At 41.1% G+C, this 19,035-nt stretch overlaps 1 protein-coding gene across 12 annotated transcripts in view; it reads right to left on the bottom strand.

The window, feature by feature from the left end:
- The window catches only part of wnk1b (WNK lysine deficient protein kinase 1b), a 63,339-nt gene extending 47,008 nt beyond the window's left edge, over positions 1–16,331 (bottom strand). For 5 of the 12 annotated variants that reach the window (XM_056748531.1, XM_056748533.1, XM_056748541.1 and 2 more), the window contains exons 1-2: positions 15,729–16,329; positions 13,482–14,699 (exon numbers count right to left, since the gene is read on the bottom strand). In XM_056748531.1, coding sequence (XP_056604509.1) covers positions 13,482–14,231 — 750 coding nt within the window. In that variant the 5' untranslated portion in view covers positions 14,232–14,699; positions 15,729–16,329. Of the gene's footprint in view, positions 1–13,481; positions 14,700–15,728 lie in introns of all 12 variants that reach the window. The other 7 variants (XM_056748539.1, XM_056748540.1, XM_056748532.1 and 4 more) reach the window with 5 other exon arrangements.
- Between the last annotated feature and the right edge of the window lie 2,704 nt (positions 16,332–19,035).

The raw sequence follows: 19,035 nt of genomic DNA, 5'->3' as shown, positions 1-19,035 counted from the left end.
ACCTACATTTTTTTTCTAACAGGTGACCTACTATAAACATGACTTATGCTTTGAGTGATCTATCATGACGTCACAGAAAGCCTTTAAATTCTCGGAGAAAAAAACGACCCGCAACACATACTAATTTACAACAGCAACATTTATGAATAGCATTGCACGATCGTAAAACTTGGGTGTGAATTCTAAAGGGACTAGGTCAGGAGGAATGCATATGATCTCGGGTCCATACATCACACAGATCCCGGTTTCTGATGGAATCTACATTTGTCTACATCCATAACAGATGGCACCTTAGTTAACTCTTCCCTAGTCGGTGTTGTGGCATAATTCATGTAAGACAAGAAGGACATGAAAGCAGCCAACAGTTATGTTGGGGGGATACCATGTTGGGCATTAATCTATCCGGAATGAACAGAAGACGACACCTGTTGAGCAACAATCATATTCAAAAGGGACAAGTCAGCACCATTCTGCGGCATCCCATGATGCTTTGAAATAAGCAATACAAGCAAGGGATGATGCCTCATGTCATTCTGTTACCAGCGAATGAAGACATTCCAGCTCATAAGAAGAACCTCAATGAGTTTAAAATAAAAACTGTCTGTTTTCTCCAAATAATGGATGATAATCATAGCGGGATCTTGTCTCAATATCACTGATCCTCACTGTCACCTCAATATGAACCTTTTTACTGAGGGAGGGGGCGGACGATGTTAATAAGACATGTGGTGAGGAACTTTATGGAGAGTGGGCTATTTGTCGATATGAGTGAAAAAAGACAAGTACAGGCACAGTTCTCTTGCCTGCCTGTGCCTGTGGCAGTAATATACACCTTTGCTCTTTATCACAATGTCATTAAACACAGCTAGCTCACCTGAACGCTTTTATGAAGCTGCTAAGCCTGAGATTTTAATGGAGCGGGTCACGAGCAATTAGCTTTATGAGGACCTGTGCGATCAGCCATTAGTGAAAGATAAAATATAAAGTTACACTGTAAGTTTCTATAGCAACAGTAGTTCATTTTATACCCATGATACAATGAAAACTGAACAAATGAAAATATTCGGGCTGATGAAGACGGCAATGGGAAACAAAGCAATTTGTAAATGTTGTGCTGGGTTATGTAGCCTACATTAAATCACAATAGAGATTATGGGCTATACAAGAAAATTGAGGCGATAATTAAAGATGCCACAGCAGTTGTCAAACATGTCTGCGAAAAACCTGAAAGTCTGACTTATATACACATCTCTGTGAGGAGGAAGGCAGAAGGCATTTCCAAATAACCAAACTCCGTTTCCCCAGGCTTCCACAACATTTCGATTACATCAGTGGCAGGAGTGCAGTGAGGTCACGAAAACATGGGATGAAAGGCAAGTGGAAACAGAAGAGAGCAAATACAGTCACATTTCACTGAGGCTTCTGGATCACTGCGGGATCACATGCTTATGAACTAAGCCAGGCAAAACAAATCATATTTATAGCTCCTCATTCCAAGGCAAATAAGACAGATTTAACAGCGCAGACAGCACGGAACTGAATCAACAGGGGTGATATTACGACAAAAAGTGAAGAACGATCAAAGCAAAGGATGCAATCCCAGGGCTTCGATGTAAAGATGCTGACTAACTATTCATGAGACCATACAAAGAAGTGCAGCTCCAACATCCTTGAATAAGGAATGTTATGACGTTGAGAGCACTTGGACGTGCTAGGTGACCTGATAAGCCTGTGAAAACACTACCCTGAAACCTGTGACTCATTAATATGACATCAAATGTTTAGGCTGGACACTAAAAGTCAAACTCCTGCCAACACGGCAATGCTAGATCAATGTTGTTTGTTATGAGCTGTCAATCTGAATGTTACATCGGTTTTCTAACGGCCTGAAGTGCTCGATTCAACTGCTGTGTGAATTCTCCCAAATCTTACTTTTCGTCAGAATTGTTGCCACACGATTATGAGATGTTTGTCATTTAGCAGTGACGTTAATGACAAAACAAAACGTTCAGAATCCAAAATCTCACATCTGAATATTATTTGTGCATTTACACAGTTTACGTCACGGGACAGAAATGAGCTGGGAGGCGAAGGGTTTTACAGCTTTATAAAAAAACATTTTACACAATGTTCCATGAAATCTGCTGCTGAAAAACAGCCCTTTCGCGACCCGCCGCCATGGATACGAAGTCATGAGATCATTAAAAGCAATGATCACCATAAATCAAAGCTCTTGTGCAATTACAAGAGTTCATTACCAGCTGATAACACTGCTCTATTATAAACTACACAGGAGAGGTTTGTCTCATAGCAGTCTTTGTTTAACATTTACAATCCCTTTCTTGTTTCAAACTTAAGCAAGTCAAGACCCACCTTGCCACGCCGTACTAAGAAACAAGAGCAAGTCCAAATAGTGAAACTGGCTGAGAGTAGACAAACACGGCCGGGGTTCCATCACTCTATATGCTGTATATAGGGTATCTTCCCAGCCTGCTCTGTTGAAGTGATGCAAGATGCCAGCTGCGGGCTGATTCAGCACTTGCATCTCTAGTCACAGGAAGGTTTCGGTTTTGTCATGTGACTAATCTGATAGCGGTTTAGTTATGTTCAATGTGCACTTCCTACGGGATGTGACTCACGATTGTGAGATTCTGTTTCACATTCACATCCGGCGATTTTAACAACACTCTTTTCTCAAAGACATCCTGTAACATTTTGGATTGATACGTTTCATTTTTCATTTACGCATTTGTCTCTTTTATCCAAAGAGACATTGCATTGTATTATACATTTGTTTCTGACTATGTGCAATCCACTGAGATCGAACCCATGACCTTTGCATTGCTAGTGCCATGCTCGAACCACTGAGCCTTCAAAATGCATTATAAAAATATAAAACCATAAATGTCCATATGTAAATGACTGTTCTGGAGTAAAATTATGAAAAACATGACAAGAAATCACAACCATAAAACACATTTTGACGTTTCGCTCAGGCTAAAAAGAGCAAAGGCCATTCAGCGAAGGCAGGGGGTGAAAACCCCTGTGTCTCCCTGACCTAACCTTTTGTTGTCCTTTGCCTATCCATAGACGTTTAGACCTGACGCCAGAAGGAACCTGATAGGCCATGGGGCTCCATTTTACCCCTCACCCGCAGCCAATCAGTCAGGCACTATGCCATACAACCACACATGCTCCTGGTTAGAGAGTGGTATCAGACCCCAAGCTGCCCGTACATGACTTGTCTGCGGATTTAAGATCTGAACCTTAAAAAAAACATATCGGAGGCAGTGTGTAAATGTGATTGACACAACATGAGGTTGTATGAATTTTTTTACGTGCTGAAATTTCGGACTCAATGTGCAATTGGCTTTATTCTACGCCCAAAAAGGAACATGATGGGCAACTGAAGTCCGCTATGATCCATCACTTGAGAAAGTTTAGGTAAAAACATGTGGAAAAGTGACTGTAGCGAGATGACTACGATAAAACAGAAGTGCCTGCAGGGTTTTCTTCCCTACCTTCAAGATGAGAAAGAGACATTGGTTATGGATATTAAGATAGACAAAGCAACCAACTACGGAGTATGATATTTACTCTATATGGTCAAAAGTCTCTCGAGAAACAATAATCCGATCTGACCAAATCTCCCACTGTACCTTTTAATGGAAGATTCTGTGGTAGAAGCCAGTGTGTTTTAGAAGCTCATTCTTCTTTTAAGATTATAGCCTGTGTGTTTAGGGCTGAACTCTAAAAAAGAGTTTTTGAGATTATGGTCTGCGCTTGTAATTGCGCGTTGTGCTGTACAATAGGCTCTCACGGTCCTGGTTTGTGCTGCCCTGTAGTTTAGTCGTCAAGAGTGACCCTTAAAAGCATGGCCAATTATTGTATCATAACCACACACAGTCATAAAGATGAACTCCATGTCCTCGCTAGAAACTTTTTAAAGGGGCTCAAAACATCAAGGGTCAATTAGTTCTTATTTATGAATTGTTCTTATCGGTATACATATAAATACAAGAGAACATTTGTTGATGAACTATTGTTTTAACACATGCAAAATAAAATAAAAATAATTGAGAGCTCATTATCTCTATTTCAGACAATGCAAACTTGTTGATCTTATTTATCAAAAAAGGTTGGAATAATTTGAGTTAAGCAAGCAGCTGCAGAAAACCCTTACCATGTGTATCACAGATCATACTGTTAACATCTCATGTTAAAAAAAGCTTGAAGGGCTACCCATGTTTCCCACGTTGGAGAAACGACAGAACAAGTTCTTGCATTGCCTACGATGAATTATATCTTTTATCTGAACAATGGGACTTTTGTTAAACTCAACCCAGAGATGCTCATGAGATTAAGAACTTCACCTCCTGGGAACAGAAGGGCAACACGTGTCCATCAACAGGATGGTAATTTACACTGAAGAGGACGACTTCCATAGTGATGGGACACAACACGGAGAAGAGTGGGTGGAGTGAAATGGACAGGTTGGAGAGGGCTCAAGTGTCTGTCACTCTGATTACACGGAAGGCATCCAAATGGGCGAGGGGGCAAAGATCCTCAGCTGGGATGAGGTGTGTGTTGATGAAGACAGCAGGTTTAATGTGACAGTGCTGCATTCCTCACGGCCACACAAGATAGCTGTGGCTCAACATTGGGTCTAGATTCATGAAGTTCATCAAGGTTATCGTCTGCACATCATGTGTGCTGGATTGAAATGGAAGAGGGGTTTCCTGCCGCATGAAATGTCATATGCAACATCTATTCCTTGGATTTAATTAAACTTTCAGAGTTCATGGGAGAGAATGGATGGTTGTTTTTCTACCGCTATTCAAGAAAAAAAAGCAGGCAAAGAAAACAAGGCAAGAATCATTTATATCTCTGATGATAAAAGTTAATTTCTATATCCTAGAAAAAAAAGAATAAATGCTGAAACTGATCCTTATTAAATAAATAATATGACCAATTAGTTGCTGAAATGTTCATAATCTATCAAATCACAGAAACAAAATGACCAAAATCTACTGCCCTTTAACACCTCTATGTTATCTGTATGCAAGGGTGCCTTTCTAACACAGCTGGAAAAAATCAAAACGCAACCTAAACTATCTCAACTAAAATTAAAGTAAACTTTTTTAAACAAAACTACTAGATATTTTTTTGTCTTATACGTCTCAGCTTTCAAATATCACCTTATTTTTAATACTGGTGGAAAAAAAAGTAAGTATGAAAGTAAGAAAGATGAGATGGAAGGAAAAAAGTTGTATTCAGTTTTTACAAGAATATTCAAGTCATTTTGGTTTGTTTGCCCATCTGTTCTTCCACTGACTTTGACTCAAAATTAAGGCAGACATCTATGGCAAACGTATCATCAGGTCTAACGCCTTAAAATGTTTACTAATCCTACAAAAAACTGGAAATCATAGTTTGGCTGAACTGCTCTCTCTGGCCTGGAGAGAATGCATGACAAAGAGTAATAGGGGAGAGAGTGCATGTTGGATATCTGCCCTGAGCTGGCGCCCAATGCCCAGGGTGTTTCTTAGGGCCCATACAGGGAAAGCAGCACAGAGCGTTCAGCCGAGCAGAGCACGGTTCAGAAGAGTAAATAAATGCCTCTCAAAACGTAAATCAAGCACTGCTGACACGCTTGTCCTACATGAGGGTTATTAATAGAAGCGGAGACGGAGCGATACAGAGATAGAGTCAAAGACAGAGACGTTCCCAAATTTAAGGGAGAAGTAAGGGAGGGAATGAAATCTCGCAGGGAACGAGATAAAGTTTGGAGTAGACATCAATTCCTCTTTATCCTTGAATGGGAACATTGATAACAACTGCTGCCTCAAAGAACATAAGATAAGCGAGCTGTTTGGATGCTTGATGTTCACAGGCTGAATTTGTGACTTCGAAGCAGCAATCGTTGGGTCTGGATATTGTCATCTTCCTCCTGTAATAAGGGAGTTGCACAAATGTGGGTGAGTAATACAGCTGAAATCAACGTGACGTAACGAAAGATGCCACATTCAGACACACTCATAGGTGATGAATTCTCAAAGCGTGAAGGCCGAGGCCCGACAGGTGTGGGTGAATCATCGCATTTAGCCACTCTGGCTAACCTGTCGTCTGGATGAATCGGAGTGCAACTTTCTCAAGAGTCTTCAAGACCTTCTTGTAAACCATGCTGCAAGATGTTATATTATAGATTACAAACTTACTCGCCACTCTTGTCTACGAAAACTCTTCGAACAGATTGTTACAGGACTGCGTTGCTGGCGGCGTCCTGCCTTCAGGCATCACCTGAAGGGTTCTCGTTCATCAAAGCCAGATGAGTCGGAGCCTCATCTTTTCTGACTGTTCTCCGTGTTAAAATAAGGACGACAGCATTTGCTTAACTGTGCAGGTAGAACACACAAAGGGGAAGAAAAGAACAATTGAAAAAAAGCGGAATTTGTTTTGAACCCTAGGTGATAACCATAGACTGTATAAAATATGGACACAGTGTCCGTGAAGTCACCCGTAGGTTTCTGATGAGCTGTTTTGAAGCTTAAAGTGGGCGGAGCCAGCTGTCACTCCCAGATTATCAAAAAAGGGTAAAGAGGCAGGACGTGGTTGGAGCTGAGGTGCCTGGTTGGCTGAAATCAGTTGTCACTCATGTGACCACGCACCTAATTTGGAGAACGTTAAGGCTTCATATAAGTTAAACAGGCGAGTAATAATTAAAAAAAAAATCAACCTCCTCACAGTTGTCATGAAGGGTAAAATTTGCTATATTGACCAAAATCGTTTTTGTACCAGGCTGTAAACATGTTTTTTTCTGCTCTAAAGTTGCCCATATTAACATGGGGCTTAATGAGATTCTGCTCTCTTTTGGAGCCAGTCTCTAGGATCCAGTCGATGAATTGCGGTTTAAGTCACTTCCGTGTTGGCTTCGTGAGAGAGATCAGAAGGTTGGCGCTTGGTCATTGTATGAATAAGGGGAAGGATCGATATGACAAGTGGAAACTTTGGGCTTTTTTACAGCGAGTAATCAGTAAACATCCTTTGAAAATTTGGCTTAGCAAAATATTAGCTAAAAAAATTGGCAAAAACAAGCAGGTAACAGTAACACAAAAAAGCAGTCTTTCCCCATCACTGGCGTGACCACAGACAGTTCGCAATGTGTCTGCAACACGTTGGGGAGGAAGTCCTGTGTTGACAAGTTTAACCCAGTTTTAAACCTAGAGTACAGTAAGCAGGTTTGTGAAACTGGCTCATACATATCAGGCATCACATTTAGAAATACATGACCTGACATAATGATGTAGATACAAACAGATGTGAGCTTCCATCGACAGAGAATAGGGCGGGAAGTGAACAAGACAATTTACAGTTAAAGAATGATGTCTGTTGAAACAGCCTCTCTATCTAAAAAGAGTTGTATAACCATGTGCCTCTGATAAGTGCGATTTATATTTAAGCGCTTGAAAGCAAAATGGAAAAAGGAAGCAAGTGTTTCGGACCGTGTAGAACAAAAGCCACAGTGTTTGTAAGCACTGACAGTCGCAAAGTGAGCTTCCTCATCAGATGTGTTACAGGCAGGAAACTGTACGCTTCCTTTTCCTTTCTGATGACAAAATGTAAGAGAGAACACACAGCAGCAAGGCAACAGAACATAGAGTAGTAGAGACAAAGCAAGATGCCTAGCCAACCGAGGTGCAGTTCCAGACCGTCTATTAATAGAGACTGCTTGACTATGCAGAATTCTTAAAGGAAGAAAATGTAATAGACTGGGGTACAGTACAGTATCGACCTCTTCTGCTTAACCATCACCAACCCATCTACAAACCCAAGAACCGTCTGGAATGACATATCGGGAACAGTTCACTGAGCATCCACGTATCAGCGCCACATGAATACATTCTCTTCTCCACCTACTCTTGCTGATGTCTGCAATAGCGGGGTCATAGTCAGGTCACTGTCACATGGGAACGTCCAGTACGGCAGGAATCAGCCACCTGACTGCCACATTCAACATCGAAGAGACAGAAGAACGACTGGAAGGGATGCAACGTTTTAGGGTGGGTGAGAACAAGGAAAGGAATTGCATTCACAGAGCAACGTTCACTAAGAAAGAAATCAAACTAGATCCCCCAGAATCCCTCAATAATGTATCCCTAGAACCCCGAGGAGGATAAATGACACCCACCGGCCACAATACAGCAGAAAATGAGGAACACAGACAGTCTATAGCCTGCTTGCCTTCAGGGGGCAAGAGGGTCAGACTTGTTCCGTAATGACTCCTCCTGAATTAGCAGTGTCAGAAACACGCCAGCGCTAAATTTCAAGATAGGAAACATAACAGAGCTGTGCAGTGACCTCCAAAACCATACAGAGATACCGCAGGGTCGTGAGCTGAGATTATGTCACGGTTTTGGGATTTTATTTCTGAAGCTTATCTGAGAGCTGAAACATTCTCTCGGGGCAACATGGCTCCACGTCATTACTCAGAACTGTCTGCTCCAGTTCTGACCGTGGAGTGGAACGACAGCGGCAGATGAGGTTTTGCTATTTATAGCTTACGAACAGGGGACAAAACTTAAACAGTGGAATTAACTAGTGCTGATCTCTACAGAGTATTTCTCAATACATCAGCACAGGCTGAGAAAGCAGACAAATATTTTAAGATCTGTACGTCTTTTAGGCATATTCCACCAAATTCAGCAGAACTCTGGGAGGGGAGGACGTATTACTTCTTACCAACAGAAGGGGGTTGAACACACTCTTCGAATGACGTAACGGACCTTAACAGCACAGTCAGCCAAATAAACACCGGTTCTCGATGATGGAGATCAGGCTACACCTCTAGCGCTGCATTTATATTGACGTGACAGTGCTAACGTATGGCTGACATTTAGCAGAAGCAGCATGAAGCGGATCTAATGAAACATTCCTGCATTTCAAGGCTAAAAACACTAGTAACACCATAATTTGGGAGAAATAAGCCTGTTATCCGTTCATACTGGTTAGATCAAATAACTTATTACATGTCTGTGACTTATTTAGACATGAAACTGAACTTTTTACTTTATAAATGTAAAGTAGGACAGGGAGAAAAGTTATAAGAAGTGAGAAGTTGAGAGGTTTTGAGATGAAGAAGAGAGATTAGTTTAAAGCCCAGCTTTCACGCTCAAGTACAAGTCTAACGTATATCCCTTTCTGAGATTCTGAAAAGGAGTATAAATTATACTTAAATTACAAATAAATTAAGTTTGGAGAAAATCTGATATGGTTACTATCTAAATACTCTGCAGAACTGTTCTTTTGAGCTTTATTTCAAACAATTTCAGGCAAGTGCGGTCTACTCTTACTAAGGCCAAATTTCCTCCATTCAGACTGGTGGACTAAACCCAGTGTTCTGAGATTTAAACTCAGGGTTGGGGGTAAGGCAGACAAAACCAGAGAGAGTCTGCATTGAATGGGATCCCCCTCCTTTTAAGTTTTTTGTCCTCTCTATAAGCTGACGTCCTGCCACAAGAATTCGAAGAATGCAAACGCCAAACAGCTTTAGAAAAGTGGGAGGAGGTGCTACTGTGGATCCCATCAGCCCACCACGAGGGCAGCCTCTGAGAGGATCCTCACCCGGGTCAGAGTTTACAGGTTTCCAAATTTAGCATTTGCTACATCATTGGTTCTGTAACACTGAACAAAATATAACAAAGAAACTACAAAAATGACAGCAAGTGAAAATGAAATGGGGTCAGTGTGTTTAAAAACAAAAAGCTTAGGTAAGCAGCGAAATATAGGGAATTTACTGCCCTCCCATTATGACCTTTAACACACTTATGCTACCTACACAAAGAGATAATGGAGAAGAGAGAGAGAAGAAGAGAGTGCAAGAGATCAGACCTGATTTTCCTTACGAGCTACTGTATTGACAGTGAGGAAACCTGTTGAATTACAGATGGGAACCATGCCCCTGGGGGTTATGCGGAATAACAAGTCTTGGCAAGCCAAAAACTCCCTGTATTTCAAAGACAGACATTAAGCTAAGATTGCACTTTCTTTGAAGGGAGAACAACTTAATTCTTGTTATCTCAAAGTGTTCAGAGCAGACATATTGTGCTTTATAGTGAAGCCTGTAATCATTTTTAATGATCTTCAAAGACTCATTAGTGCATACATTTTACATATGTTTAGTTTTAGCGGGAATTAAAACTAGGGTCAATAAATTAAACTTGGTCAAAAATGTTAACTACAGAATGGAAACATACTATTTAAGTTAACAGTATGCATCTCATGAAACTGTGGTGTATTAAATATGGAGTAAAAAGGTTCATGGATGTTGTGAGAAGTGAAAGCGCCACATAAGACGGCTTTCGTTCTTCAGCGGAAAACAAGAATGTCAAGCGCATCTCTTTAAAAAAAGAGCTCAAAGCTTGAGCAAGATTAAAAACTAAAGATTATCTTGAAAAAATACCAGATTCACTGCAACGAGAGATAAAACGCAAGCACAAAGTACAAATGAAACCTAAAGCCAATCAGATAGCATCTTCCAAAGCTCTCAGTAAATTTCCATTTAAAATGACATCTTTTTCCTTGTAGTCTGTGTAAGACACACAATGGATAAACACATACTGGCATGTACTGCAAATGAGGAAGGAGATCAGCGCTCGCTAATGAAGGAAGCTCTGCTCCTGTCTTTGTCTTTTATAAAATGGATTTCAACAATGAAGAGGGAAACGGTTATGGCTGGGATCCATGGGATTGGATTTCTTCCTCAACTGTTCCCCTCACATCCTCTACATTATTCACAGATGACGAAACTCTCTGGGGCATGTCTCTTTGAAACCGGCCGAGGTTACAGCACCTCCCTCACGGATTCCTACACTGCGATATTTCGCAGCTACCACATGGCGATGAGGCTGATGGTACGACAGCCGCATCGTTTTAAATAGTTTACAGTCAAACAACTGGAGTGTGAATCATAGTGTACATTTGTGTGGGTAGTCGATGTATGGACATAGGACTGGCTGCATGTGTTTAGAATGCTTTTTGTAAGTGGTTTCCATTCCTCACGACTACTATGTGCTGGAAAAGGTGTAATGAGCCAAGTGGAAGTGGAGAAGTGCATGCTAACCGGGTTACGTACCATCAGGGCGCTAAAAGCATATTAAGACGACACACAGTGAAAAAGGAAGGTAGCCAGAAAACTCATAAGCCTGGGAAACAGAATAGGAGGCAAAAGAGAGCAAGAAGAACTACGACTTACAATGCCCTTCGAAAGGAAGATGAGAAAAAGTAAATTAGCAATGAAGTGTATTACATCAATAAACATGTTGCTTGAACCACTAAACTGTATTGTACTTTTAAATAAAACACATAAATTTTAACTACATTAATAAATATTAAACTCAAGGGTAAGATTTAAACAAAACTAAGAAAATTCTTAAATTCTAATAATTAAAACAATTCTTGCCACCAAACTAGCAGAATGATGGATCTATTGTAATATTTAACAATATATTCTGTCGTGTTTACATGCGTGTTTGTTTACATTAAAACGATTCTCATTAACATTAGCCGTTCGTGCGGTCTCTGTCATCTGTTTTCTATTTCGGTGCACGCACACACACGCACACACAATACTGACAAATGCCTATCTATAGTTACAATAATAAAATTTAAACATTTCTATGTGTATTTTTGTCACCATGTTATAACTTTTTAAACAAACATTAATAGGCGACTATTGTTAACGCACTTTCAGCACTGTCGGAAAAAATACTGCTGTTCCCCATTAAATGCAGCATATAGATAATAAATAAAGAACTTTTTAACATCATGTTTCCTGCAACTGGCTATACCTTGTCATTGTGAAACTTTTAAACCCCCATCTGATGTATTCCGCAACCTTGCAGACTATAGTCTCGCATCTTCAAACTAAACAGGCTGTCAGTTTTATTTCCACCTCTAGAAGTCGCTGTTTTACACTATACTCGGAACTCTCCACCTGCGTTTCTCCACAGCATGGCTTTCCCTGCTGCGTCTGGATCAAACGCACCAGGAAAAACTATCGGTGGGGATTATTGCCGATAGACGATTATTCAAATGATCGTTATCTGTGCCGATTAATCGGCAAAAACAATGAATCGGTCGAACATTGAATAATGTGAACATTAAACATCAGAGAGAAAGAAGAATACGTGATTCAGTTAAACAATTCCCGAGTGATTTTGATTGGAAGAAAATTCAGCTCTAGAGAAAATAAAAATTGTGGATGTCTCATTAAAAAGCTGATGACACAATCTTCTGCATTCAAGAAATGTTCCATTAACTAATGGCCAGAAAGACTTTAAAAGCTACATAAGCGTAGGAGAGTGAGGCAGACATAAAGCAGGCCTCACTGATCTTCTTGGAGCTCTGCCTCCCATCCTACCACATCCCCCCTCTCTTTGCTTCTCTATCCGCGACCTTCCTTTGTCAAGGTAACCTGGGGGTTTCCAGTGGCTGGACCTCTGCTCCCGACTAACCCCTGAATTACTCTGGATCGCCCTATAGGCCTCGATACATCTTTAAAAGCATCCCCCCTCCTTTCCTTTTTTTAAAGTATCCTTATCTCATCATAAAGCTACTTTGCTTTGACCAGTGCACAATGGCACAACCTTCTCATGCAGACGGCATCGGGCATCAACGTGATGTTACTCTAGTTACATTCCACAGTCTTCCAACCCACCCTCACGGCATATTTTTCACACTTTAATTTCAGTGTACTTTGACATGTTTTTGTAAGCCTTTCAATCTATGAGCACTTGGGGGGAATGACTAATAAAGTCTAATATGCCCCTGGCCGTCGGGTATAACAGTTGAGCATTCCATCTTTACCTGCGCTTGAGTTATACTCCCTCTAGGAAAGGTCCACACAGAGTTAAAAACCAGAAACCAAGACACAGAGACTGTCTTGTGATATTTAAGGGAACACTCAGGCAGCAAGCCATTGGTGTAATGGGATCCAACAGAGTTTCTTTTTCCAAGTCCAAATTTGTCAGATTTAAATTCATTAACAGTGCAGGTGTTAAAAAGAACTCCGGCCTAATGTGACCCAACGTGTAATTTAAACAACAACAGAAGAATCTTGCTAGCTAGGAACAAAAAGTTTTTACAACAGGACTGATCATGGGAGTGTGCCAAATATTCACATGGGCCTTTGCATTTATTTTTAAAGTATGCCTCTGGCCAAACCAGCTACTTCCCCTTAAATCTTCTTCAGCAACCTAGATTCTGTTGGGGAACCAAATGAACCACAACCACAAAACTGCATAAACATTCACACCAAGGTGACTTCCTATAGTAACTCTGGCATCCATTTTTAATTGAACTTTCATTGTTTAACCAAAGCATTTCGGTCAACGAAGAGACAACAAGAAACACAGTCATTAAGCAACAGGCATCCACAGCAAGTAATAAACGGCCAAACGGTTCATAAAACGGTTGCGCCTTACCTGCAGTTCACACCACGCGACTTCAACCGTCGTTTCAGTATCCAAGCCTTTGTAGACCGTTTTGAAGGAGCCACGTCCAATCTCTATATCGAACTTGAGAAAACGTCCATCTGGCGAAGTGCCCACAGCTTTCGTCTCCACTTCTTCGATGTCATCCTGGACCTTTTTCTCAGCCTCCCTCTGTTCAGCCTCGGCACGAGCCTTTGCCACCCCTTTCTCCACTTCCACACGTTTGTCTGCCTCGCTGCTTTCCTGCTCTTGTTCGCCCACATCGCAGACCTCCGTCTCAGCAGTCCCAAGGACCTCAATCTGTCTCACATCCACATCCTGCACAGATGGGCTCTGTACCTCCACTGTCACATCAACCCCAGCGCGTCTTCCTCCACTACCAATGTCCTGTGCATGCTCTTCCTCCACAACCCCTGAAACACACACCCGGGCATCACTTGTTACATCTGGGGTCGAACAAAGGTCTGCAGGCACAACGAACTGCTCTTGGTCCGTGGGCGAGGTAAGGATGCAGGCCTTGCTCGGCAGGTCTAGTGCCGTGGCATTGGAGTCACAGATGACGCTGCGCCTAAAAAATCTGTGCTCGGCTGTCTTCTGGTCTTTATCCATAGTGTGGCGGCGCTTTCTGACCCCCGTGTCTAGTTTCTCACTCACAAGCGAGTCCGACCCGGAGCCATTCACATTCTTTGGTGGTGGAGGGGCCAAGAAGGTCACCACCTTGTCGGGATTTTCTGACGACATGTCTCCAAGAACGAAAACAAAAATACTCTGAAAAGTATAAATAAATTACGACGAAGAAACTGAAATGTAAACTTTTCCTGGAAATTTCCTGTTCCAAACAAACTCCTGACTGTGGCACAAAAATGTGACGAAAAAATAAAAGCTCAGGTGAGCCACAGAGTTGAAGAGGCCCCTCTGTGGGGTATTCCTTATTAACAGTTACTCTTACAGTGTATGGGGCCGAGGCCCACGAGAGGAGGTGTTCTTTTATAAACGTAAAAGAACAAGACACAGTCACAGATAAGCAAGCGCTGACGGTGACAGACAGAAACTGTCAAATCCAGTTCATCCATCCTGCAGTGACCCTGGGACAGCCGTCATTGGGCATAAGGGACCGCAAGAGGGAAAGGGCAGGGGCCTGTAGATTGTTAGAACCGCCAGAGACTGCAGGAAACCTGGCAGCGAAACCCCAACCCAGGTCCAGATTTACTGCAAGAGATGAGCAGACAAAAAACAGACTCAATTGCATGCCCAAAGTTAGATCACCCTTGTAAATATGACCTCTCCATTGGCCCAAATGAACTTTTTAAAAAGAAGGAGAGAGGAATTAGATTCACGTCAAATGTCTATTAATACCAGGTTAAACAAACAATATAAAACATCTTAAGTGTGTTAAACCTCATTCAGGGTTTAAAGGATTGAAAACTTTGAACCTTACCGAGCAACGTAAATATTAAAGCAACACCCACACATAAGATATAAAAAGAATAACAGCCTCTGTTTAAACATATAAATAAATGTTGGCTTACATTAAAAAAGTTAAAAAAGCAAAACATTTATTAAAAATGGCGTCTTGAAACGGATAACTTAAACGTTCCTCAAAAAGCTTTTAGCTAACGTTAGACACAGTAGTTATTCCCGGGTGTAAGTGTTGAGCTCTCGGCTTTCCAACACCCTACTCTTAAATCAACGGGTTCTTCTTCATACGTTAAATATGAGTAAACTCAATTCGTCAGTCAAATTAATGATAAATAAATAATGTTACAGTACTAGCGTGTTGGCTACGCACGCTGGTGTCGCGAGACGGATCGCCTTGGTTACGTACGGTGGTCAACTGAGATTTGGGATTTTCTGGCCGACAAAACTGACCAAACTCAAAGGGCGCGAGTAATATCAACTGCAATTTCTCACAGAAACATTAACTGTTAATAACTGAGTGAAAAGTTGCCATTTAAATATACCGCTCAAATAAACACCGCGCGCGTATTAAAGAGCTTTATTGAACAGGAAGCGTGTGGAAATGCCGCGTATGAACACACATAACGTGCGTTACCGTTTAACGTCAAATCTCCTTCTGTGGCACGATGTTCTCTTGTGAGGCGACTGTAACGTTAGAAGTTAATACTGGATGCCTGTCAACCTGTAATAAATCTCCGGCAGTGTGCAGCTGAGCTTTACAGTCAGGTAACGTTATATAAACATTTAGGCTGCGATGAAAGACAGACCAGCGTTCGTTACCTTTCGTATCGTGGTCTCCATTCCACGCTCCTCTGGTGAAGACAAAGCGACAGCTGCGGTTAAGCCGAGAAAATAATTTACAAGAGGTAATATCCGAATAGAAATATACAGAAATGTATCAAATTGAATCGTCCATCGTTATTAATCCCACGGATGTAGTGCAACTACGCTTTCGCGGCACTGTTTGCACTGCAGGCCAAGTTCGATACGGGGCTGTTGAACCCGATGTAACGATCCTAACGAAATCGGTATCCGGCGTAACGACGTTTCCCTTGACAAGACATGCCGACGAAGTGAGGTTCCGGTCGACCGCGCGCTGTTCCGCAGCAAACCACCGATCTCACTGCTTTCACGTGAACAATGCAACAACATCCACTGCGGCTGGCGTCCGTTTCTGTCGAGCCGGGCTGCCACGAAATTCTCGCTCGGGGATTGAATCGTTATCCGAACGCAGCAGTCGGAAAACGGCCGTGTTACGGTCGCGGGTCTAGACGATATTCAGGTCGCAACTAACGTGACTGCTCTCGGTTCGGGTGCCGTTGTTAAGACTCCAGCGTGTCACGTTGGCTTTAGCTGCGAGGCTGCTTCTGTCTACCCTCCCACTGATACTGACAGCAGAGCCAGCCTGCGGTCTTCTCAAACAGCCTGAAGGGGTCGCTGTTTCGACGCTTTGTTCAGTACTAAAGGGAATGTAAATGACATCGAGAAATCTTAGTTCTCTTTTGTATGGCGCGATACTTGTTTATAAGCGTTATTGATCTTTTTTTCTAATGTTTTCTGTTTATTTATTGTGTTTAGGGAAGCCTGAGCTACGTGAGTTTGCTGGCACACGGTGATGACGTCACTGGTACTCCGGTGCACGGTTTCACAGACGAGGTTTAAGACTGTTCCCAGACTAAAATGAAAATAATTAAATTAAATTGCCCTGGTATATCTTAAAATGTGTAATTCTCGTTGTTTTCTCTAAAGATGCACACGAGGGATGTTTTTCTAATCCAAGGCATTTTATTAAAAGTGATTTAAATCCTAATCTAAGGCATAGTCCTGGTTTAAAATATACCTTGTCTGTGATACTTGTCCTGAATGTGAGTGAGGGTTATTTATACATTTTGCCTTTGAATTTTGGGTGTTTTAGGTGATGAAAACACTTTATTGAAATAAAAAAATAAATAGAAAAATCGATAAACAAGGGTCAATCTATGAAAGGATCTGACTTTTGGCAGTATGTAATATTTAATGACATATTTTATTTCTGAGCCACATTTGTGCAAGTCATTTGTTTGAATTTCACACATTTATTCTTTCATACAAATGTAGGCCTACTTGCCAACTATGCAATGTTTAGGCCTACATATGTTTGTACATTACTGTTTATTCATCATAATCGCTTGGTAATTGTTTTACGGTTTAAATACTGATGAAAAAGTATGGCAACGTTTTTGGTGTGCATTTTTGATTTGGTATGGTAAACATGGTTTTTGCATTGGAAAAATAAAAGATGTCACGCATACATAAACACATACACAATGTGCAAACAATGTTCCCTTGAGCGATGACGTAACTTTGCACCCGCTTTCTTTTCCTGTTTCCAGACACTGTTTTCTCAGGCAATATTTATGTGAAGCTCAATATAACACTTGTGACACGTGAGTTAAACGTTTCCTAACATCACACATTCTCTATGGAGGCCCCGCTCTTACATAAACCAAACATGGGGTCCGATGAAGCTACGTACGAGTGTGCAAGAAAACAGTTGTGTGCATCTGTTAAGATCCCGGTATGTGTTATCAATTGCATTCTAGGAAGAGGTTTGTGTACACTTTCTTCTCCAGTCATTTTGAAACAGTCACACTGATAGTGTTTACTTTAAAGTAGCGGCAACAAAGTCATATTTTAAGTGCATGAACAAATATTTTAACGTTTGGCCAATCTATACGTGCGAAACAATGTGTGTCAAAGCAAGTACTTTAACTTTGCGGATATTATAAATCAGAAGAATCACAAAAACATGGGGTTATTAAAAAGGCCGTATAGCTGTTTTGTCTGAATTCAAGTCTTCTACATGTAAAGTCAACATGTAATATCATGCAGCGCCACATGGGGGTGATAATGAGGGAGTGACAAAAACAGGCATTGGAAACCAATATTCTCTGCAATTGAGCTTTCATCGTGATGAATATTTAACTAATCAACATTATGGAATAGACAAAAAGTGTTCTTTTGTAAACTGTGAAGGTATTCTGGCAAGCTTTGCTTTCATGGTGTCCACAACACTGAAGGTGAAGTGTTTACACTAAGATTGAAACAATGCACGAATGCCACATTTGTGGAGCAGGAAGTCTAATCTAAATGAGTTTGAGCAGGGTTATCTTTAAAGTCACTTTAACCAAACTCCTGCTGGGAAGTTTAACATTCCATTGGAAAGAGCCACTGGATATTCACACATGCTTATCCCTCAGCACATTAGGAGAAGTGCAGAACTCCTTTATGCAATGAAATGCTGCACACATTCTGCTGTATGCTACAGAAACACGCTGCTGTGTTTAGTTGAGCTGATGAAGAAACATCCAACATTTTGTATGATAAATTTGACCAATGTACACATATTTAATAATGCATTCAACATGGCAGAAAGCCGAATTAACATATGTGAAGGATTTATTCATTTAATGTGAGTTAAAAAAAAGCGATTTTAAATATCACTTAATACTACAGTATGGATTGCATAACCTACAAAGCCTCTTGCTCAAACAACTACAGTAATAACCATGGGAATCCACCACAACACAGCAAAGCGCAGCAGCATTAGCGGCATTCCATTGCAAACTCTATAGATCTCTGAGGGAGGTGAAGACAGAGCATTTGACAGGTTTCTGTGTTTCTGTTCCAGCTGCAGAAGCGTGTCCTTTTACATACTATAGGGTTCACAGGAGGAGTCTATTGTTTTGACTCATAGAAAAACAAAACCACTAAACACAGGCTGTTATGTAGTTTAACAAAAGATAAATAACGTGACTTGTCCAATCTTCCTCACGCTGTTGACTTTCTGTAAAAATTGTTTTAGGTGCGAAAAGACTGTTTTAACATTGTTTTGTATCAATCATATTCAGAGCAGAGCTAAGTTAAAGTGGTTCTTTAGTGTGCATGCTATGTGCATACAGTATATGTAGTATATGCTTTTATTTTAGTAAAGAATATTCAAGTCCTCAAAGGGCTCATTTATTCTGGTTGCTCCATATTTGAGGTTACGTCTAGAGATGTTTTGGTCATGCGCACAACACAAAGAACCACAAATGCCACGTGTCCA

The sequence above is a fragment of the Triplophysa dalaica genome, chromosome 5, assembly GCF_015846415.1.
Source record: "Triplophysa dalaica isolate WHDGS20190420 chromosome 5, ASM1584641v1, whole genome shotgun sequence".
NCBI classification, from domain to species: domain Eukaryota; kingdom Metazoa; phylum Chordata; class Actinopteri; order Cypriniformes; family Nemacheilidae; genus Triplophysa; species Triplophysa dalaica.
The sequence above is the reverse complement of the archived record's forward strand: the minus strand, read 5'-3'. Positions and strand labels throughout refer to the sequence as shown.